A 24647-nucleotide genomic window follows, 5' to 3' on the forward strand; every position below is an offset into this window, starting at 1 on the left:
ATTACAAAGATTTGGCCCAAAAATATTTCAATAGATGATATGGGAATATTTCTTCAAGCTATTATTCCAGAACAGGGGCAGGTCATAAAAAACATGTTTCAATTGAGACCACAAGAGGGGGCACTTCAACAAATGATAGTATCAGTAAAACCTTGTTATTGCCATGTTCATAGCAAAGACCTACACTGACTGTACAAAACACCTTCCCAATATTGAGTTGCGTCAAGTTGGCTGGATGTCATTTGGGTGGTGGACACGGGAAATTGTTGAGTGAAAAACCCAGAAGCGTTGCAGTTCTTGACACATTTACAATACATTTACATTTAAGTCATTTAGCAGACGCTCTTATCCAGAGCGACTTACAAATTGGTGCATTCATCTTATGACATCCAGTGGAACAGCCACTCTACAATAGTGCATCTAAATCTTACCCATTCACCCCCTGAATGGCACAAACACAATCCATGCCTCAATTGTCTTAAGGCTTAAGTCGTTCTTTAACCTGTCTCCTCCCCTTCATCAACACTGATTGAAGTGGATTTAACACGTGACATCAATAAATGGATCGTAGCTTTCACCTGGTCAGTCTGTCATGAAAAGTTCAGGTGTTTATAATGTCATGTACACTCAGTGCGCTTTCAAGCTTAAAATCTTGAAAACAAAAGGACATTCAAACAAGACCAAATGAGGTGCATTAGTGCAATCTAGCAAGACGCTCTATGTATTTTTTTTTTTTTTACCTTTATTTAACCAGGCAAGTCAGTTAAGAACATATTCTTATTTTCAATGACGGCCTGGGAACAGTGGGTTAACTGCCTGTTCAGGGGCAGAACGACAGATGTGTACCTTGTCAGCTCAGGGGTTTGAACTCGCAACCTTCCGGTTACTAGTCCAACGCTCTAACCACTAGGCTACGCTGCCGCCCCATCCTGAGCGTCTTGCTAGAACAATGTTGATCAAGAAATGGAAGTATAATTTTTCCTATTTTAATAGAAAAAAAGAAACAAACAAAAAAATGACGTATTTGTACAAAGCCATGCCATTGGATAGTTTATTTTATTATTATCAGAAATCTGTAACGTAAACTGGATAGTCTCTTTTACAACCAATCACACATCTTTAGAGAGCATTACAAACAGATAGTCATGACAAAATATATAACAGGCCTTGCATATCTTAAATACTTAAATACTCTATCAGTAATAAATACTGTTAAGTTTAAAGCCAAAGCCACAGTCGCATTGCACACGTGTGATATGCAATAAAACAAAGAGAAAGGTAAGCCACTTGGTGATGCTGTTTCTCAGTCTGGGAGATACTCGAGGTAAATGAAACAGTCTCATGCAGCTAACAGGGGCAAAAGGGTGGCTCAGTCGTCAAAGTCTGGAATGTCGTCATAGGAGTATCCGCGGTAACCCTTGGAGGCGTAGTAGGCGATTCGTAAATGGTAGAATCCAGGAAGGAACACAAGGATCCCAATGATGAGGACTGGAACTGTACGGTCCGGGTGCTGAAAAATAATTGCCTATTTAGTCTATGTATCACAATCAGTGCCTGATTAACAAATTAGCCTGTGTTTCAGTATCTTTCACAGAGAGGCGCGCACACACAGATACAGGATATAGGAACTCTATCCATCAAATTACAATTTGGCACATATGCATCACACAACACCACAACACTCTGACAAGGCAGGGCTGTAAGAGGAAGTACTACGTAGGCATACTGACCCCCACATGGCCAGTCAACACACATAGCATTTATTCTCCGAGTGATGTCACACTAGAGGGAGTGTGCTAGAAATGGACACTGATGACCACATACTGTACTACATGTTTCATGGCATGCAATGATGTAAATCGGTTTTAATTTAGGGGTTTGTTTTTGATGTTATGCGCACACACTGTTGAGATGAGAACTCTTGAATTATCTGGAATTGAATGGTCACTGATCTACATGGGTGTGGAATGTGAAATGCACAGACACCCAGGAAAGGATTACACGTCAAGCTCAATCAGCCAGGTGCTGGAGGAACCTAGGAGACCTGATACATTGATCCCCATTAGGATGTTCCTGAAGAGGAAAGCACTGCCATTGTCATTTACAATTACATTATAGCATTGTACAGTGCATGACTTGGGATGGAATAAGTGCAGGAGCTGTCCTTTTCCAAGTCGGTCCATTAGACTATGTCCACCAAAATTCACAAATGACATTATGCTATAGAGACCTCTGATTATTCACTGTTAATGGTTCATACACATTTTTCATGACTATATCCTACATGAAAAAGTAAGCATTTTGAATGGAAAGCTGCTGTGTGATCCCATGTAGACCTACCACCTCCTGCCGTTTTGCCACTTAGCACCCCACATAGATCTGCACTGTTAGTCACACATTGTCAGCATGTGGTCAACCCTCCATCTGGAGAGCTCCTGGGTGTGCAGGCTTGGCTTTTTCAACATTACAAACAAATACTTCATTCAACAAATCAGGGATCAAATGGATAAGGTATGCTACTTCAAAACAATGTAGCTAACTATACATGTTTATGCACAGCAAGTTATTTGTCAATTAAACTATTCTTAGAATGTGTTTTACGCTGTCATAATTACATGGCTACTGTGTAATAGAGGGGAATCCCAACTTTTATTTAGGCTCTACAGTGCTGGTGTAAAGGCAACAATGAAATGAATTATTAGTTAGCTATAGTTAACTGCTACAAGTTATGTTTTGAATTGGTGATCTAGTTAGTCAGTCTGTCATTTTATACTTGCTGCTGAAATGACACTCTCTGTCTCCACGGGTGGCGCAGCGGTCTAAGGCACTGCAGTACTAGAGGCGTCACTACAGACCCTGGTTCGATACCGGGCTGTATCACAACCAGCCGTGATCAGGAGTCCCATAGGGTAGCGCACAATTGGCCCAGCGTCGTCTAGGTTAGGGGAGGGTTTGGATGGCGTAGGCCGTCATTGTAAATAAGATGTTCTTAACTGACTTGCCCAGTAAAATAAAGGCTAAATTAAAAAATGTAATGGCTGATATATCTTTTTTTTTATTGATTGATCATATTTAAGTGTGTTATCATGAATTACATGAACAATTATGAAATTAATTTCAATGACCTTACAAACCCTCATTTGACAACTTGGAACAGAGCATCATGCCACAGGCTGGCACATTTTCAATCTGTGCAATCTCAAACAGCCTACTGTCGCTCACAGATTCACAGACTAGCGGCAAATAAACTTGAACAAAGCGGAATCAGGAAATGAATTCCCACTCTTCATTGCTATTCAATGAAGATCCTGCCTTCATTCTACTTTGATCAACCTTTTTTTGCCTCAGTGTGTGAATCTGGGCCAGCGATAGATTACTTTGTTTCTATAGAGGAGCAGGACAATTTCAAAGTCATCACATAATACTGTAGTACTGTAGGTGATGTTGCTGCTGATTGTTTCTTTAAAGCCAGGATATCAGCCCGCCAAAAGGGCACTGTTGTTTTATGTAGCCAAGCTACTGCAATGACGTCATATACACTACATGGCCATAAGTATGTGGACACCACTTCAAATGAGTGGATTCGGCTAATTCAGCCATACCCTTTCCTGTTTCAGCATGACAAAGCAAGGTCCATACAAACAGTTTGTCGATATTGGTGTGGAAGAACTTGATTGGCCTGCACAGAGCCCCGACCTAAACCCCATCGAACACCTTTGGGATGAATTGGAACACCGACTGCGAACCAGGGCCAATCGCCCAACATCAGTGCCCGACCTCACTAATGCCCGTGGCTGAATGGAAGCAAGTCCCCGCAGCAATGTTCCAACATCTAGTGGAAAGCCTTATCTTAGGAACAAAGGGGGGACCAACTCCATATTAATGGCCATGATTTTGTAATGAGATGTTTGACGAGCAGGTGCCCTCGTACTTTTGGCTATGTAGTGTACGTATGTCTGTGAGCTACTCACCGAAACTTCTATGGATCCTGCAAGGAGAAGTGCACCGATTACAATCAGTAAGGAGCCAATCAGGAAGAGGAATGTAGCCAGGGCAATAGCCTTGTAGGGAACTTTGGGAGGGCTTTTCTTGAACTGTTTGGTATAATGGGTAAAAAGATTGGATTCATAATAACCAAGACAACCACAGGTTACAATGATATGTGATATGACAGAGATGACTCCAAAAAGGCTGAACTATAGGTGGTTGGGAGGTTAGAGAGATATGCATGCTACATCCAGTTGTCTGTGTCTCACCTGCAAGTCAATGTAGCCATCCTCATCGCCAGCTAGTCTTGAGTACTTAACTTTGTTACTGGATACCCCACCAGCAGCAACAGTGCTGCGTGCAGGCATCATTACAAGACGGGAGCTGTGTCAGGATAGAGAAGGCGACAACTTGAATGGCATTCAAATCATATAGACCCTATAACTTAGTGTCCAGAAAGCGATATATGAATAGCTAGTTATAACTTACATAAGTAGCTATAACTAGATAAGTACTGTACAGACAGAGTAACTAGCTAGTCGCTACAGGCACACAACTTGGAGGCTAGGCACTGCACAACAGAAATGAATTCATTAAACAGACTCTGTTTGCATCAGAAACGGTTTATTACTCCAAACAGAAAACGTTTTGCAATGAAAACGAGTTTATTGGACAAATTCAAGTAGGTCCATCCCCGTTTCAAATCAAATGTATTTGTCATCTGCTTCGTAAAAAACTGGTGTGGGCGAACAGTGAAATACTTAATTACGTGCTCTTCCAAACAATGCAGAGATAAATAAAATAGAGAACTAATGTGAAAGTAAAACACGTAATAATAAATACACGAGTAACGATAACTTGGCTATATATGGGTACCATAGGTAATTGAGGTATACTGTATATGTACATAACTAGGAATAAAATAACAGTAGCAGCAACGTATGTGATGACGAGTAAAAATATATATTTTTAAAGGCTGTGCAAAGCATTTACTCTCTTTGCTTCAGTTTGGTACTTAAAACGGTAAACGGTTTCCGTTGCAAGACGTAATGATTACAACCGAGGCCCTGGTTTCCCGATAGCGATGGAACTCGCTTACGAGTGTTTTAAAGATGCAAGTCCGAAGATGTAACACCCAACGTTTCCCAAAACACCACGCAAAGAGAACGTTCGCTATTAAGTGCGTCGTTGAGGCATGTGTCGATACTGATAGAGTCGAAAGAAATGAATCATTTTTATGTAATTAATTTCATTATTCTTTTGGCCAAATTTCATATACACAAATGTAAATTTACAAACAGAAAACCACATTTTCGTATCCTACAAAAAGAAATTGAACTGTATTTTAAGACGGTTAAATGCTCTACTAACAAAAAAGCTGTTAGAATTGTAAGTATATGCATGTCCCTTAAGGTCCTTGTGTAATGTGATATTGTACCCCCTAGCTCGATTGTCCATTGTTTGTAATCTATGTATGCTTGTGTTCCCTCATGTGCTTTATGTATTGATTTGTTGTTAATAAAATAAAATAAAAATTAAAAAGAGTCGAAAGAAATGTAACGCTGCTCTCGGATCAGCTTTCCCCATTTAAATCTTACACTAACATTATAATTATTCCACAATGAGAGTTATCATCACCTATGGCTGCACATGTTGAGGAGGCTATTCTAATTCTTACATTATAATAATGTACTAAATTATGATGGTCACAGAAAGGCAGAGAAACCATGTGATTTCATGTTTAGCGGAGATCTTCTGTGTATTAAGTGATGCGGGAGGACAAAAATTGAAGGTTACGCATGTAACCACAGTTGTGTGAGCTATATGGATCACTCCAATATATTGATATTTACTCCTGTGTACACCGGTGTCACAGCTGCGGTCCACCCCTATACGTAGACCCCATGGCCGCGATACACGTTCTCTGCATCATTCTTTGAGGCACCGTAGCACTGTAGAGGATTGGAGTGATCCATATAGCTCACATAACCATGGCTACATAAGTAACCTTTGTTATGTTTCACTATATTGGATCACTCCAATATATATTGGTATACCCGTACCAGATTAGTCGGTGCTAGAGGGACCTGGCCAGCCAGCGGCAAAGTCCTAGAGTGGGACCAGGGGCTGTCAATGTGTGTGTGTGTAGGGGGTCCCTGAAAGGGAGGCGATGCCCAGGACTGCTGAACCAACCAACTAGTACCGCTGAATCAACCCAATAGTACCTAGCAAAGGTGCAAGAGGAAGCCCAGCTGGCCACAACACAGATCTCAGCGAGGGGCACTCCTCTCAGTAGAGCCAAGGACGCAGCCACACCTCGTGTTGAATGTGCCACCCCAGATCCCAGGACTGGCATGCTAGTCAGTACGCTGTTGTAATCGTGTCCACGATCCAGTGAGAGCCTCTGCTTTGATAGCCCAGCCCCCAGGACTCTCTCACCATAGCAGACAAAGAGCTGGTCTGTTGTTCTCACTTGTCCAGGAGTGAGGACATCTCCAGCCACAGGGTTTTCAGGGGGTCGGCCACCGTGGTGACACGAAGGCCCCTGAAGGACGGGGGCCGGCACCGGAATTGGTACCCCTCGAGCATTGTGGACAACACTCAGGGGGACTCCACACCCTCATCCCACTTTGCCCTTTGAGACCGAGAGAAGCGGCCGAGGAAGGGTGTGTCAGGGGTCCTGCCTCTCCTCTGGCGCCCTGAGAGCCTGCGTCTCCCAGGCACGTCCCTATGGAAGTGACGTTTAACACCATCACACCTGTCACAAAGGTAAGCCATAAGCTCAGCCAAACCAACAAGGCCATGAAGCAGGGGTCTGACGCCCTGGGAGAGCTTATGTCGTGACCCGCTTGGAGGAATAGGAACCCGGTTTAGGGATAAATTACCCAGTACAGTACCTCTGCAAAAACCGGGGAAGACCCGTGTGGGAAACACGGGCTGTTGCTTCACCGCACGCTGTGCCCCTCCCCGCTTTCGTCCCTTAGCACGAGGCGACTGGGAAGGAGAGGGACCCCACCGTTGTTCGGGTGCAGGTGGGTGGCGACGGTCCGTCTGCCTTGGACCCAGGGCCCGAGGCGGCGGGCTGAACTATCTCAGGGTCTGCCGGTCCCTATGAACCTTATCTGTCTGCTCTAGAATGTCATCAGCCCTGGGGTGATGGGGTGAGCGGCAAATGTGCTCTGGAGAGCTGGCAGATGCGATTGGGCCAACCAGAGATGGCGCCGGGAGGTAACCACCTGCACCGTGGCCCGTCCGTTGGCGCGGGCCAGATCCCTCTGGAGCAGGGAAAATCAGGCAAGACACCTCGATCACGTCCTGGAGGAGCTCCTATGTGCCCTCCTGCAGCCGGGAAAACAGAATCTGCAGGTAGGCCTGCAGCAGCAGTTGGTAAGGCGGCAAAGGGAGCAGAGGGACCCATATGTGGCTTTCAAGTCCGCATCAAAGACTCTGGGGGGGGTCCCGCCTTCAGTCGCAGGTTCCGCCCGCCTTCAGTCGCAGGTTCCGCCCTGGCAGAGGCCCAGCTCCCCTGCAAGACCTCGCAGAACTCAGCAGAGATGGGGACAGATGGAGTCATCGTCATCCACCAGTTGATGTCCAGTGCAGTGGTTACCCAAGTGAGTAGGCTCCTCATAGCCTCGAGCCGCTGGGGGCGATGAAGCCCCGTTTGCAGTTTCTGATGGCCTGTTAGCCCCGCTCATAGTGAACAGTGCCAGCACTGTCCCCCAGGAAAAGCCTATTACTGGTCAACAGGGAACAGTTGTCATCGCCATCGAAGCTATCAACCTCCTGACGCAGGGCATGTACCCTCCATTCAAGGTGGTCCCAGCCGATTCATGCCCCCGTCCAGGACTGGCAACGGATGGGCTCTACCTGCAGTGCCTCTGGCCCTGGGGTACTGGGCTCAGTAGAGGGACTAACAGCTCGCTGCCGCACCACTCCTGTTGGATGGAGCTCGTCCCCAGCCTGAGCCCGGCCGACCCACTCGCGCATGGCCTCCAATTGTGCCAGGTGCAGGCACCACACAAAACAGGTAGGGAGCTCCACAGCTCTGCGGATCCCCAGAGGCGATGGCACCATCACACCAGTCACAAAGGGAATCCATAAGCTCAGCCAAAACAATGAAGCAGGGGTCCCACACCCTGGGAGAGCTAAGTTGTGACCCGCTTGGAGGAATGATAAATTATCCAGTACCTCTGCAAACACAGGGAGAAACAGGCAGACAAAAAAAAACGGCAAACAGTTCATGGATTGGATTTATTCGTTTTATGCCAACTGCAATACTACCTAGTCGGTTTAATATCCAAGCAGTAAAAACAGCACCATATGATGGAGTAACTCCGTTAAGGAACTCCAAAGTTAATGTCTCAATGTAGTGGAAATCCCACCACGACAATCACACGCTGCAAGGGAAGGAACAAATAAAAACCCTGCAGGATAATTAGCAGAGAACCCGCGCAGCATTACATCAATTCACAACACACACATATAACAAGCCGGTCTGCAAGTTGTGTAAGGTAAATTAAAGTTTGTGGCAGCAAGTTCCACCAATATATTATTGCACACGGAGTCGTAGTAAAACGCTAAAGAAACACAAGCACAACAAACCACCGGCGGAAGATACAGATCAACCGCGTGCGGCGAGTCGAGCACTCATTAGGGGCTGGCCATGTGGCCAGCTGTAAACAGCCAGTGAGTATACTTCCACGCTAGATATTACACTGATCAGTGATTTACCAAGCGAAATTCTGAAAGTTTCTACCTCAAAACATACGGACGTCCGCCGAGAAAATTAAAGAGAACGTGTGTCGCGGCCATGGGATCGGACACAGGTGTACGCCAATATAGTGAAACATAACATCTAACGCATTTGGTTGTTCTACCAATGGCCTGAGACAGGCGCTAGATTACGAGCATTTTGTAGTAAGTTAATAACGATGGTTTTGTGAAACAGCTCGGAGATTTAACGATGCCACTACTAAGATGCTTTCGATTAATTTAGCCTTTAAAATGATTTTGGGAAACTGGGCCGTGTTATTGACAGTTACGTTATCTAGCTACATTCAAAGGGGGGTGTATTATTCACGGAAACCGTTTATCAATTAATAACCAAACGGAAGCAAACAGAGCAAAAACGGTTGTTTCTATTCGACAAAATTCAGGTAGGCCCCTCCCCGTTTCGTTTGCTTCCGTTTAATAAACGTTTATAACCGAATCGGCGGAATACACCCCTGATGAGCTGGCATAGTTTGCTAGCTAAATAAACATTACCTCTCACCTGTATTACTGCTGGACGCAAAATAATAAGTGACATCAACGTAATACTATTTTCCCCAATAAATGCTCATTTCGCGGTAGTGATAGACTTTTCAAATAGCTACAGTGTTTTGTTCACTTGTTTTCTATCTACAGAACTTCACCAAGCCCTCTGTCTGCTTCCTTGTTTTCCAGTATTCGTGGCTGCGCGCGCAAGAATTGGTCACCCAACATACAGCCTTCTACGGTTCACAGACCGTCTCGAGCGGCCATATTGGTAAGGGCAGAGTAAATAGACTGGTAGGCATGCTATCCCTGGCTCCTCTATACAATTAGTGGTATAATAAGCAATATGGCAAACAAAACTGAATGACTTTTGTAATAACTTGGGTGACTAGCCCTACATGTTTTTTTTCCCTAACTCTAATATGTATTATGTTATATGAATATAACAAAATAAGTATTCACTCACTATCAGCTTGCTGTTATGAAAACCTCTACATGCGTTGGTGATCTCCAAACCAATTAATTGGTTTGAAATGCTATACAGACACCTTAACTTTCCTGCCTGAGAAATGGAAATGAATCATTTTTGCACCTACAAAAACGTACAACACAGAAAATGACTTACAGTTGGATAATTAAATGTATGATAAGTAATCATGGCCCCTTATGCTAATTAAAATCAGACCTGGATATTTTGATTGATTAGGAGACAAATCAAATATAATAGCATAAATAGTTATATTTGGTTGTATTACTATATGGTTATGAACCATCTCTGATAATAGCAAACCTAAACTAAATCAAATCAAATGTTATTTATCACATGCAGCAAATACAACGACTATACAGTGAAATGCTTGCTTACAAACCTCTCCAAACGATGCAAAAATAATAATACAAACAGTCTAGGATCCAGTTGCAGAGGGAGGGGATCAGTCCCAGGCTCCTAGCTTTGCCTGATGCTATAGTACAGAAGATGCTTCAATTCAATAACATTAGCAGTCAGCTCACACTTAGAGATGCAAGAAGCCATATGAGTGGCCACTAATCTGCAAGTCCACTCTAATGAGGTGCAGAATTAAATTAGAATCGACACAATTTCTTTGAAACACTAACATGGCTATTGTAGTTAAAAGAAAGAAAAAAACAATGCCATTCAGTTGATGGATTTATGTGTGTTTGTGTCTTGCTAGTTCATATAATTTACTCCCTTTATAATATTCTTGTTTTTCTGATGGAATTAGTTTTAGTCTCAGGTGAATGTTAGAAGAGGGGTACAATCGATTTCACAGCTAAGCTATTAGATGCCGTCATGTTGCTGTCCTGCATAGTGTGTGGGTATACCGTAAGGCTGGTTCAGTACTAAGCTGGCTGCATGGAATGATGGTTGATTTAAGTATTTTGTCTCATGTTGATGTGTGTTGCAGACCATGGTTATTATAGTATTGTGTTTATATATTTGTTTTTTTATTTGAAATTCAGTTTAGTTTGTTAGTTTTCAGATAAACTTGACTCGTTTTTATTTACTTCAATTTTATAACATTTATATAATCGGTTTAAAAATATTACTTAGCTTTAGTTTCAGTTTTATTGTTAGTAGCCTATGCGTGGGAGGCTAGGAGCCTTGTACAATGTATTCAGAAAGTTGTCAAACCCCTTTATTTAATTGATTAGACATGATTTGGAAAGGCACACACATGTCCAAAAAGGTCCAAAAAGGTCCAAAAAGGTCCAAAAAGCTGACAGTGCATTTCAGCGCAAAAACCAAGCCATAGCAATTGTCCGTAGAGCTCTGAGACAGGATTGTGTCAAGGCACAGATCTGGGGAAGGGTACCAAACATTTTCTGCAGCATTGGTCCCCAAGAACACAGGGGCCTCCATCATTCTTAAATGGAAGAAGTTTGGAACCACCAAGACTCTTCCTACAGCTGGCTGCCCAGCCAAACTGAGCTTGAGAAGGGTCATGGTCAGGGAGATGACAAAGAACCTGATGGTCACTCAGACCGAGCTCCAGAGTTCCTCTGTGGAGACGGGAGAACCTTCCTGGAGGACAAACGTCTTTGAGGCACTCCAACAATCAGGCCTTTATGGTAGAGTGGCCAGACGGATGCCACTCTTAAGTAAAAGGCACATGACAGCCCAGTTGGAGATTGCCAAAAGTCACCTAAAGACTCTCAGACGATGAGAAACAAGATTCTCTGGTCTGATGAAACCAAGATTTAATTATTTGACCTGAATGCCAAGCGTCACGCCTGGAGGAAACCTGGCACAACAAATACGGTGAAGGATGGTGGTGGCAGCATCATGCTGTGGGGATGTTTTTCAGCGGCAGGGTCTGGGAGACTAGCCAGGATCGAGGGAAAGATGAACGGAGCAAAGTACAGTGAGAACCTTAATTAAAACCTGCGCTCAGGACCTCAGACTGGGGCGAAGGTTCACCTTCCAACAGGACAACGACCCTAAGCACACAGCCAAGACAACGCAGGAGTGGCTTCGGGACAAGTCTCTGAATGTCCTTGAGTGGCCCAGCCAGAGCCTAGACTTGAACCCAAAGCGATGCTCCCCATCCAATCTGACAGATATTCAGAGGATCTGCAAAGAACAATGGGAGAAACTCCCCAAATACAGGTGTGCCAAGCTTGTAGCGTCATGTCCAAGAAGACTCGAGACTGTAATCGCTGTCTGTAAAACTAGTTTTTGCTTTGTCATTACATGTGTAGATTTGATGAGGAAAAAATACTATTTAATCAATTTTACAATAAGGCTGTAACGTAATAAAATGTGGAAAAAGTCAAGGGATCTGAATACTGTCTGAATGCACTGTATATGTTGTATAGTTTTTGGAGAATTCACTTCTTGCCAGTGTGGGGCAGTAATGCATATGGTGATGGGTCAGGTAATAGGTTAGGTTAAGTTTAAAGGTAGACTCCGCAAGATGATGTAGATGCACAAACAACCAGGAGAGTTGAAGTGCGAGGCTAAACTTCTCAGCTGTTTTGGTCCCGTAGCTACTACGTTGTGGGAGTGTGAAGTGCACATGCACAGATACTCTGTGTCACTGTGTGAGAGCAAAGTCTTGCATTGTGCTCCTCTCAAAAATGATGTGATCGAAGGTCATGAAGTTTTGACTGCAGTCGACTGCAAGTTTTTGCAGTTGGCCTTTACCAAATTCATCCTGCAGCCATTGCCTGTATTGTAGGGTGCTCTATTGTCAACCAATCATTAGGGTGTTTTTGTTTGACCCATGTGAACGTGACCAAAGAAACAGAAACCCATTTCTATACAGTTGTCATGACGTTGCCCTCTTTGGGTATAGCAAGCCCCATCCCCCTCTCCCTGCCTCCTTCAACTAGGCTGATGTGGTCAGAGAGAGGTCGTAAATTCCTGAGGAGAAGACCCTGCCACATGGCCACACAGTATAAGAGGCAGAGTACATTTTCCTAGGGAACAAAATAATTTCTTCCACCTCACAGAACTTGAGGTACGAACAAATGTCATGTTCCGGAGAAAGTATAAAAGATCGGTGAAGAATCCAGCTACGAACTGGTCCGTTTATTGCAACTTGAGGAAGCTCATGGGAGACGTGTGGCCACATTATCATAACGCTGTTTATATAATAGCCTAAAGATATGAGGTTTACACCTAATTGTTGTATAAGATGAATGAGTGAGTAATGATACTGTTTGTAAAATTGTGTAATATGATTTTGGACTGTTTAATGAAGGAAAATCCAATTCCCTTTGGATTTGAACTAAATCAGAGAACCGCCCCTGAGCCCAGTTAGGATCAGGCATCCTGGGACAGCCCCTTTTCTGCAATTCCGAATAAAACTATCAAACTATCACCAGACCATGTTTCTCTCAATCACGGGAGTACAAAGGTTGCAGACCATTGTTGAATCTTTTAACCATACCATGTGGTATGGTCTTAGACTATCGATACCGGCAGAATAAGAACAAGTCTTTGATATTAATTACTAGTTTGCAGCTAGGAATTCGGTATCATTGAACGCGAAGAACGACAACCGCCGAAACATCCATTCTATAACGAATGAAGGAATGTCACTCTGAACTACCCACTATAACCACAACCGAGAGAGAGAGGGAGAGAGATGGACAATTCTACAAAAGAAACAAACTTTTCACCAGTGATCAAGACGACACACTGAGCGTAAATATATATATTGATTGATTGCAATTGTTCCCGAAGGAGTGAGCGTTCATGTGTAAAGGATTAGCATTTCAATTGTTATAATTATCAACTCTGTAGTGACTTCTCAGCTGACCCCCACTCCCCGTTTTGTCCACCAAGCCGCGATGCCGGTTTAGCCCACTAGGGCACATTCCCTTATCATTTCTTGTAACCATATTTACTGTGTTTGTTTATGCATTTCTGTGAATTACTTAGTTAGTAATAAATCGTGCAGATAACCAACAATTTACGACATTTGGAATGAGACTAACATGAGGTAAAGTAAATAGCTCATTAATCAGAAGACTATGGATCAGATATGAAAATATCTGAAAAGTTATTTTAGAAAATGATAATATATACATACAAATGGATATATACATACAAATGGATATATACATACAAATGTGATATTTGAGGGTCTATCTCACTGATGATTGTTCAATGTGGACACAATATTAAATTATGATTACAGTTTTTGTTTGATACGGGGGTTAGTTACATGCTTATTTCAACATCATAAAGAAAACATTTAATAAACCATTGCAACACTGCCCTGTTGATCTGAGCTTTGCTGTTGGAAAACCACATTAGTGTGTGACTGTTGACTGTCGCAGATGCACCTCCCCTGACTTCACTACTTCGACTTTCGTCCACAGTCAGTTGCTTTAGCCTTACCACTCAAACGCACCCAACATCTGCGGCGCTGCTCGTGGCAACGTCTTCTTGCTGAGTCTACCTTTAAATTATGATGTCAATCTTAATGTGACCTGCCAGATTCAGAAGCTTGAAAACCTCAAACTGAACATAATTCATTCGTTTTTATTTTATTTTAGTTTGGGAGTCAAAGATCACATTGTCAGTATAGTTTTGTTAATTATTTTATTTCCGTTTAATAAATTAGTTTTCTATGATTAGTTTTCATTGTAGTTTCAGTTTTAGTTTACCCTCATTGTTGCAGAAAGTAAATAATGCTGCTGAGTGGTTAATTAAATGACTTGATGTGGCATTAAGTGCTTCGGCAAGTATAACTGAGCATGTGTATTTGTGTGAGATTGTGAGTGGTTGAAAGAAAGTGAGAACATCAATTAGTGAGGAGGGACCACGATGTGACAGCAACCATGATGTGGGCCAATGTCATGGGAGATACAATGTCTGTGACAAGACTAGATGCTGACAGTGGAATGAACGAGGTGAATGAAAATGAAATTACAAATTGCTTCCAAGATCCTCAGGAGACCAAAAACAGAAGTGATGTATTACATTTTCCTCCTCTTATTACATTTTTATTTCCTGGCATCTCAAAATACCACAGCCCTCAGGTCTTGATGAGTCACCATATTGTATACTTTGAGATAGAAGATTGAGAATGGTTTTATGAGATTTTCTTTTATTTGTTTTATGAACATCATCATGTCTCTCTTTCCTGTTAGTTCCATTCTGGGTATTTGTGCCCCACAGGAGGTTGGCGGCACCTTAATTGGGGAGGATGGGCATATGGTAATGACTGGAGCAGAATAGGTGGAAAGGTATCAACATTTTCAAACACACGGTTTCCATGTGTTTGATGTCATTCCATTTGGTCCGTTCCAGCCATTACTATGAGCTGTTCTCCCCTCGGAAGCCTCCACTGCTGTGCACACTCAAACTTCTTCCTGCATTTTAACAGTAACCCGCAGAACAATTAGACACAGTAATCTCTTAGCACCCAGCCTTCTCCCCACTATGAATAATGTATTAATTATCCACCTGGAGCTGATAAGAGGAAATTGTATTTCCCACCACTGAGTGGCGGTAGGAGAAGATTGAGTTTTACCCAAATGTAATCCGTTTATAATGTCTGAAGTTTTACGTGCTATGTTAGGAAAGTTCAGTTGTGAGAGGCTGCCTCCAGTTTAGCAGTAGCAAAGGGTAATCGCTGCCTGCTGAGATGACTACCACCAGAGGCTTCTCCTGGGGCTTTGATTCTGACCTACCCACCTGTATTTATCTGTATAGATATGTGTTGCTGTATTTCAACCTTTCTTGTACTGTTGTTTGTTTGAACACAACAGTGTTTGAATCAACAGACTTGCTAAAAACTGAATGGGAGGAGGGGGTTAACTGGAATCAAATTCAACAAGTAACCAAGTAGATGCGCACATTGTTGTGGCCTTTTGACTTGAGAAAGGCTACTAATCTGTGTAGACATTGCCAAGGCCTTCTCCAATGAGTCACACAGTTCGTCTATGATATAACATTTCTAGATGGATTGGCAAGCAATTATTGTCCTTCAATATTTGTCTAATTGTTACTGTAGGCACTTTGGGCTCAGTTTGAGTTCATCCAAGACTAATTGTAACTACATTAACTTGTGGGAAAACGATTCTGCCGTGCTTTTAATATTCCCTGCACAGCATTCTGTCTCAGCACCCATAAGAGAAACAGCACTGCCGTGCTTTTAATATTCCCTGCACAGCATTCTGTCTCAGCACCCATAAGAGAAACAGCACTGCCGTGCTTTTAATATTCCCTGCACAGCATTCTGTCTCAGCACCCATAAGAGAAACAGCACTGCCGTGCTTTTAATATTCCTTGCACAGCATTCTGTCTCAGCACCCATAAGAGAAACAGCACTGCCGTGCTTTTAATATTCCCTGCACAGCATTCTGTCTCAGCACCCATAAGAGAAACAGCACTGCCGTGCTTTTAATATTCCCTGCACAGCATTCTGTCTCAGCACCCATAAGAGAAACAGCACTGCCGTGCTTTTAATATTCCCTGCACAGCATTCTGTCTCAGCACCCATAAGAGAAACAGCACTGCCGTGCTTTTAATATTCCCTGCACGGCATTCTGTCTCAGCACCCATAAGAGAAACAGCACTGCCGTGCTTTTAATATTCCCTGCACAGCATTCTGTCTCAGCACCCATAAGAGAAACAGCACAGTGGTGGGCCAATTACTCTTGTGGTATTCATTTTCATTACGCTCTCTCTCTCACTCCCAAAACAAAATAAATAAATAGAAAATAAAAATCAGGAAATACAATGTTATCAGTAGGCATACAGTGGCAGAATAATTACGGACGGGGTGAGACAGAACTAACAGGTTGAACATGTTTGCATTTATTCTGCTCAGCTAAGTACATGGACATTAAATAAATGCCTTGCCAATTAAAACATACAATTAGCTCTGTTATCCTTACAAAATCACTCTGGACTGTATTCAAGCCTGCATAAATGACATACCCATTCAGCAATGCCTTAGCATTGTATCCTTTTAACCACGGGCAGAAATGAATGTCAAAGGACCACCATATGAGATACAAATATATAGTGGGGGCTTAACAAGGGACATAGATTTGCCTTCACAATGCCTTCAGTGGAGACAATCGTAGGAGGTAGAGGAGGTAGACACCAAGTCTTGAACCTCAGCATGACCTCTCAGTCCAGGAGAGAGAGATTAAGAATGAGAGACTCCTTCTGTATAATGAACAGAGATATACATGACTTTTCTCCTAAATCTACATGGGGTTATGTAACCGATTGGGGTCATGACCAGGTCTCAAACTTTACAACTTGATTCAAACTTAACCTGAAAATGACACAATTGGTAGAGGACAATGCCATTTTGCTCCTCCTGCATTGAGAAATGAAATTTAGAAATGACAAATGGACATTATGACCTTCCAATTCAAGTTCCATCTTCATTTTCACCAGTCAGTGCCATTTGTCAGATCATGTGTCATCTACATAACGCTATTCATGTGTTCACGTGAACATTCTCTCTGTCACATAACACACCAAAACACACAAACCTACCTTCAGGGCGGACATGACATTAAATGAGAAAACACTTCGTTTGCCAGCACAGACATTTGTAAATGTGAAAAAAATATGTATATTTCCGAAGGAGGGTTGTCTCAGGATTGGTGGAGCCACAGAGTCTGTGGTTGGGTTATTCAGTCAATTCATTCTGTGGATGAAGTCATTTATTATGGCTTGGTTTCAGTAGAATATGCCCTAAGTGAAAGTTGCTAACAGGATCAGAATATCTACCCTGGGAAATCCTAAATGTATTTTTAACTTAACACCTCGAGTGGCACAGCAGTCTAAGGCACTGCATCTCAGTTTAAGAGGCGTCACTTCAGTCCCTGGTTCAAATCCAGGCTGAATCACATCCGGCCGTGATTGGCAGTCTCATAGGGCTGCGTACTATTGTCCGGGTTTGGCTGGGGTAGGCCGTCATTGTAAATAAGAATTTGTTCTTAACTGGATTTGCCTTGTAAAATATAGGAGCTATAGCAAACAAAAGAGTCGGTCGTTAAAATTACATTTGTCACATTTTGTTGACAGTACAGCAGGTTGTCATAAAATTTAATTAAAACAAATATATAAATTGGGAGAAGATTAAATTAGAATGAACTTAATAAGAAAAAATATAATTTTCTATTTTTCTACCAATAATTTAATTATTTATGGAAACAAATAGTGGCAATACCACAGTCCCTAGTTACCAATTCCACGATCAGCAGCACTTAAGAAGAGCTCCTCCATAAGTTGCAATTTTTGTGAACAGTTTTGTCAGTTCAGTGCATTGCTGTGTTCTGCACGTCTAGAGGAATTGAAAGATACTTTTCTTTTGTGGAAATAGTCTGGAGAGATTGATCGACTTGGTTCTTTGTCACGTCTGCTCCCTCTCCTGCCTCAAGGTCACCAGGCTACTCATTATGGCGCACACCTGTCACCATCGTTCCTCGCACCTGCGTGTCGTCAGACTCACCTGGACTTCCCTGATTACCTTCCCTATATATTTCACTCCCTTTGGTTTCTTCCCCAGGCATCATTGTTTCAGTTTCATGTCTGTGTGCTGTTAGTGGTTTTTGTTTTGTAATATGTATTTTATTAAAACACTTACTCCCTGAACTTTTTAATTTTTATTTCACCTTTATTTAACCAGGTAGGCAAGTTGAGAACAAGTTCTCATTTACAATTGCAACCTGGCAAAGATAAAGCAAAGCAGTTAGACACATACAACAATACAGAGTTACACATGGAGTAAAACAAACATACAGTCAATAATACAGTATAAACAAGTCTATATACGATGTGAGCAAATGAGGTGAGATAAGGGAGGTAAAGGCAAAAATAAGGCCATGGTGGCAAAGTAAATACAATATAGCAAGTAAAACACTGGAATGGTAGATTTGCAGTGGAAGAATGTGCAAAGTAGAAATAAAAATAATGGGGTGCAAAGGAGCTAAATAAATAGAGTAGGGAAAGAGGTAGTTGTTTGGGCTAAATTATAGGTGGGCTATGTACAGGTGCAGTAATCTGTGAGCTGCTCTGACAGCTGGTGCCTTAAGCTAGTGAAGGAGATAAGTGTTTCCAGTTTCAGAGATTTTTGTAGTTTGTTCCAGTCATTGGCAGCAGAGAACTGGAAGGAGAGGCGGCCAAAGAAAGAATTGGTTTTGGGGGTGACCAGAGAGATATACCTGCTGGAGCGTGTGCTACAGGTGGGTGATGCTATGGTGACCAGCGAGCTGAGATAAGGGGGGACTTTACCTAGCAGGGTCTTGTAGATTACATGGAGCCAGTGGGTTTGGCGACAAGTATGAAGCGAGGGCCAGCCAACGAGAGCGTACAGGTCGCAATGGTGGGTAGTATATGTGGCTTTGATGACAAAACGGATGGCACTGTGATAGACGGCATCCAATTTGTTAAGTAGGGTATTGGAGGCTATTTTGTAAATGACCGCCGAAGTCGAGGATTGGTAGGATGGTCAGTTTTACAAGGGTATGTTTGTCAGCATGAGTGAAGGATACCTTGTTGCGAAATAGTAAGCCAATTCTAGATTTAACTTTGAATTGGAGATGTTTGATGCGGGTCTGGAAGGAGAGTTCCACAGTCTAACCAGACACCTAGTACAGTCTAACCAGACACCTAGGTATTTGTAGTTGTCCACGTATTCTAAGTCAGAGCCGTCCAGAGTAGTGATGTTGGACAGGCGGGCAGCTGCAGGAAGCGATCTGTTGAAGAGCATGCATTTAGTTTTACTTGTATTTAAGAGCAATTGGAGGCCACGGAAGGAGAGTTGTATGGCATTGAAGCTCGTCTGGAGTATACAGAATGGTGTCGTCTGCATAGAGGTGGATATGGATCAGAGACTTACCAGCAGCAAGAGCGACATCATTGATGTATACAGAGAAGAGAGTCGGTCCAAGAATTGAACCCTGTGACACCCCCATAGAGACTGCCAGAGGTCCGGACAGCAGACCCTCCGATTTGACACACTGAACTCTATCAGAGAAGTAGTTGGTGAACCAGGTGAGGCAATAATTTGAGAAACTTGCTTCCTGACTCTCAGCGAACATCGTTACAGAATGATGCCTCACCTGAGGGAAGCATCAGGGAGTGTTTAATTTTTTAAAAACTTTTTATTGTTATTATTTTTTGGTGGTAATGACGTGGATCCGGGAACCGCTACAGGCTCTCATGCCTCAGACAGATTGCCAGGCTCCCCAGCCTCCGCCGATTGGTCAGGCTCTCATGCCTCAGCCGGATCGCCAGGCTCCCCTGCTTCCACCGGCTGGTCAGGCTCTCATGCCCGTCAGCTGGTCTGTCAGGTTCCCATGCCCCAGCCGGGGACAGGTTCCCACGCATCAGCAGGGGTGACCGGTCCACTCCTGATTCCCGGGATCGTCCCTTTGGTTGGTGTCCTACAGCTGGAGCCGAACGCGCCTGGGAGGGGGTACCATCATGTATGCTCTCTGGTGCTCTAGGTCTTCTTGCTCCCGCATCTCAGCCGGACTGACAGGTTTCCTGTGCCACAGCAGAGGTGACCGGTCCGCTCCTGATCCCCAAGATAGTACTATCACGTGTGCTCTCCGGCCTCTAGGTCACCAGGCTGCTCATTATGGCGCACGCCTGTCACCATCGTTACGCGCACCTGCGCATCATCAGTTTCTTGTCTGTGTGCTGTTAGTGTTTCTTGTCTGTGTGCTGTTAGTGTTTCTTGTTTTGTATTATGTTCCGTTTATTTTATTAAAACACTCCCTCCCTGAACTTGCTTCCTCACTCTCAGCGCCCACTGTTACATTCTTGCAAGACTCATCTGCTAAATCATCAGGCAAAACAAGGAAGAAATGGGATAGGGAAACTATAAACCCAACAAGGACAACAATAAGAATTAGGACATAGATAAACCAACAGAGGGAGAAAGAGGAAGGATTTATGGAGGATAGTTTAGGCCTTGCTAGTGAAACAAGTATTTAGATGAACAAACAAGCGGAAGAGCACGTGGAAAGGAGGTAGAAACATTCTTAACATTGAGAGTATCATAATATATGGTAATGTATTGTTTCATTAACATATTTAATCACTTTTATTTGTATTTATAAAAGTTTATTGTTTAAAAAGTGCATTTATCTATTAGGTGCATTATTTTAGTAAGTGCTTTCATCAAGAGACACATGAACATCATTCTAGAGCAGAGTGCATTGTTTACAGGTCACCATGGAGATGAAGATGGATGCATTCTCTAAGCATTGTTTCAGAGACCTTGCCGTCACGTATCCTGAAAATGTTACAAGTGAGTCAGGAAAAAATCTATTAAAAAATCTATTGCAAAGAGATTCCCCCAGAGACTCTGAGGGCTGACTTCATCCTAAAAGCAAACAAGGAAATAAAAGGAGACTATCTGTTCTACACGGATGATCCTAATGCTTAGCACACAGCTCTCCACAAGACCAACAATGAATTTAAAATGTCAGAAAACATTTGTTTCATATTTATAATAACACTGCGATGGTTCAATGTTCGGAGGCGAGTCTGGAACAATTTGTTGCTGAACTTAAAACCTCTTCACTGTCACTACATACAACAGTCTCCACTCCCTCTGTACCCCAATATGTAGTCTCCAGTGTTCCTCTCCCTCGCCTGCAGCAGACACAGGCCGGAGCATGCCTCTCTCACACGTGACACCTGGAGTATGGCCTAACGTATACCTGGCCTAAAGTATACCTGGCCCACCATCCCATCCTCAGCCTGGACTGTTTTTACGACAATGTACAGCTGTACAAAGAGGCAGTCCCCACTTTTGCCAGGACATTAAAGTATGTTGCTCTGGGTGGCCAATCCACCTCACCCCACAGTAGCAACAGAACCCTGAAACAAATCAGACGCTCCCTTAGACCTGCATCTGGTGGCGCCTCACAGAGACTGGAGAACTGCCAGCAACACTGCCCCCCACACCACCCTCCACCACTTCTCTACCAGGATCTGCATGCAGATACACTGAGCTATCCCCAAGCCGTACGCAGTTAAAGAGTGCATAGTTTAGAGCATCGCCGGCCACACTGCCCTCCACACCACCCTCTTCAATTCCCCCTACAACCTCCCTTCCATGCTTCCAGACCAGGCCCGCCTCAGCACAGCTCTACCAGACCCTACCCATCACAGCACAGCTCAACCAGACCCTACCCATCACAGCACAGCTCAACCAGACCCTACCCATCACAGCACAGCTCTACCAGACCCGACCCATCACAGCACAGCTCTACCAGACCCGGCCCATCACAGCGCAGCTCTACCAGACCAGGCCCGCCTCAGCACAGCTCTACCAGACCCGACCCATCACAGCACAGCTCTACCAGACCCGACCCATCACAGCGCAGCTCCACCAGAACCGACCCATCACAGCACAGCTCAACCAGACCCGGCCCATCACAGCACAGCTCTACCAGACCCGACCCATCACAGCACAGCTCAACCAGACCCGGCCCATCACAGCGCAGCTCAACTAGACCCGGCCCATCACAGCGCAGCTCAACCAGACCCGCCCCATCACAGCGCAGCTCTACCAGACCCGGCCCATCACAGTACAGCTCAGCCAGACCCGGCCCATCACAGTACAGCCCAGCTCTGCACAGCACGGACCACTACCCTAGAGTCTGGCAAAATATTGTTGAGGGTAGTGCACCACATATTTTTCATCATCAGCCCTCATATGCTGAGAGTTTGGAGCTTTGACAGCCACACTGCCCTCCACACCACCCTCCTCAATACCCCCACAACCTCCATCCCAGGCTAGTTTTGGGTACCCTTCCTACTCCCATCCCCAGGACAGGCCTGGGACACTGCTGCCCACCATGGCAGCTCCAACCCTACTACAGGAGCCACACCAAGACCTCCTGTGCACATCCCGAATGGAGCACTGGAAGCCACTTCGATCCCCTCCAGCAGCTCCATTCCTTTGGCGGGAGCTTCATCAGGGCGGACTGAACTCTGCCAACACTGCTGTCCCAGTTGAGGGAGGTCTGATGACCCTATGCCTGTTAGCTCTTATGGGACTGAGCTGAATACCCTCTCTGACTTTAAATCTCATAGGAGGCTTGGGCTAATGCACCTATATGTGCCAAGTATGAATTCAATGAACACAATTTACATTTGGGTGCAGGACTCGTGTCCTGACATTCTGGTTCTCTCTGAAACATGGTTAACTGGTTCTGTATCTGATAAAGAAATTGAAGTCGATGATTGGAATGTGTTTAGATGTGACAGATTACAGAAAGGGGGAGGAGTGGCCATATACTGTATGTAAAATGTAATTTTATGCCGTCCCAATCTTTAAATATTGCTGTTCCCAAGAAATTTGAGGTCCTGGTTATAGATGTGTCCATAAACCAGCATGCACGTTCATTTGTTGCTAGGATTCACCGCCCACCAGCTGCCATGGTGGATGCTATTGGTGCAATATCTGAGTGTTTCACACCTTTTTTTTATCCCCAGAGTTGGTCATTTTAAGGGGATTTGAATCTGGATTGGCTATCCACCGCCTCAGATCAATGTAAGAGTATATGCATTGATTTTAATCTGACTCAATTCTTCTCAAAACCCACACGGCTAAATGTAGAAAAACCCTGTTGACACCTCATTTGATTGATTTAATTCTTACAAATAACCCCAAAAATATTTGTCTAGTGGCATATTTGCATAATAAGTATTAGAGATACGAAACAGAAGAATACTAATCCTCGTTTAATTAAGAAGATACATTTTAAAAGCGTTTTTTACATTACATGTTCTACTCTGATTTAGCCATTAGCTCCGATATTCTTGACTGAGTTGGTTTTAGGACATTTCTCCTCCATATTTGTTCCTCTACTCCCCTTTTAAAGAATTCAGTCAAGGATAGATTCAGTCAAGGATAGATTCAGTCAAGGATAGATTCAGTCAAGGATAGATTCAGTCAAGGATAGTCAAGGATAGATCTTTTTATTTGAGGGAACTGGTGGTTTAATTGACCCTAGTCAGTCAATAGACTGTTCTTCTCTCTGCCAGCCTCTCGCTGACTCAACATTTAACCCGTCAAATTCCAGTGAATCTTTGTTTTCATTTAAACAATTTACTGTCTATTATGTGATAGATGCCTTGCTTAAGATTGATGTAAAAACAAAATCCACTGGAGCTGATCTGCTTGATCCATTCTTGCTACAGCACTCTGCCCCCCTGATTTCTCAATCATTAACCCACCCAAAGTTGTAGCCTGACAATTATATCTGATCCTATCCGCAAGGTTTGGAAGGCAGCCCATGCACTCCCCCTTCACAAAGTTGGTGACCCTTGTGAACTACAGTGGCAAGAAAAAGTATTTGAACCCTTTGGAAATACCTGGATTTCTGCATAAATTGGTCATAAAATTTGATCTAATCTTCACCTAGGTCACAACAATAGACAAACGCAGTCTGCTTAAACTAATAAAACACAAACAAGTTTTCATGTCTTTATTGAACACACCGTGTAAACATTCAGTGCAGGGTGGAAAAAGAATGTGAACCCTGGAAGTAATAACTGGTTGACCCTCCTTTGGCAGCAATAGCCTCAACCAAACATTTCTGCTTTGCGGATCAGACCTGCGCAACGGTCAGGAGGAATATTGGACCATTCCTCTTTACAAAAATGTTTCAGTTCAGCAATATTCTTGGGATGTCTGGTGTGAACTGCTCTCTTAAGGTCATGCCACAGCATCTCAATCAGGTTGAGGTCAGGACTCTGACTGGGCCACTCCAGAAGGTGTATTTTTTTCTTTATTGCCATTCTGTTGTTGATTTACTTCTGTGATTTGGGTCATTGTCCTGTTGTATCACCCAACTTCTGTTGAGCTTCAATTGGCGGACAGATAGCCTCACTTTCTCCTACAAAATGTCTTGGAGCACAGCAGCTCCAAACC

General features: G+C 43.5%; 1 protein-coding gene and 1 long non-coding RNA gene across 5 annotated transcripts; one reads left to right on the plus strand and one right to left on the minus strand.

The window, feature by feature from the left end:
* Positions 1 to 1037: 1037 nt before the first annotated feature.
* On the minus strand, positions 1038 to 9449 carry tmem230a (transmembrane protein 230a). Of its 2 annotated transcripts, none has more exons than XM_035776125.2 (4): positions 9263 to 9449; positions 4257 to 4371; positions 3972 to 4094; positions 1038 to 1510 (listed from the first exon to the last, which is right to left on the minus strand). In XM_035776125.2, the coding sequence occupies exons 2-4, from the start codon at positions 4356 to 4358 to the stop codon at positions 1370 to 1372; spliced, it is 366 nt and encodes a 121-aa protein (XP_035632018.1). In that variant the 5' UTR covers positions 4359 to 4371; positions 9263 to 9449; the 3' UTR covers positions 1038 to 1369. The 2 variants fall into 2 exon arrangements, with proteins under 2 accessions (XP_035632018.1, XP_035632017.1); XM_035776124.2 differs by lacking the exon at positions 9263 to 9449 and adding an exon at positions 8747 to 9215.
* LOC118387594 (uncharacterized) lies at positions 8128 to 18291 on the plus strand. Of its 3 annotated transcripts, none has more exons than XR_004826434.2 (3): positions 8128 to 8501; positions 9436 to 9517; positions 18130 to 18291. It is a non-coding gene; the product is annotated as an uncharacterized LOC118387594 (long non-coding RNA). The 3 variants fall into 3 exon arrangements; XR_008143241.1 differs by lacking the exon at positions 8128 to 8501 and adding an exon at positions 8538 to 8676; XR_008143240.1 differs by lacking the exon at positions 8128 to 8501 and adding an exon at positions 8762 to 8907.
* Positions 18292 to 24647: the final 6356 nt, after the last annotated feature.

Source organism: Oncorhynchus keta, chromosome 9, assembly GCF_023373465.1.
Source record: "Oncorhynchus keta strain PuntledgeMale-10-30-2019 chromosome 9, Oket_V2, whole genome shotgun sequence".
Lineage (NCBI taxonomy): Eukaryota > Metazoa > Chordata > Actinopteri > Salmoniformes > Salmonidae > Oncorhynchus > Oncorhynchus keta.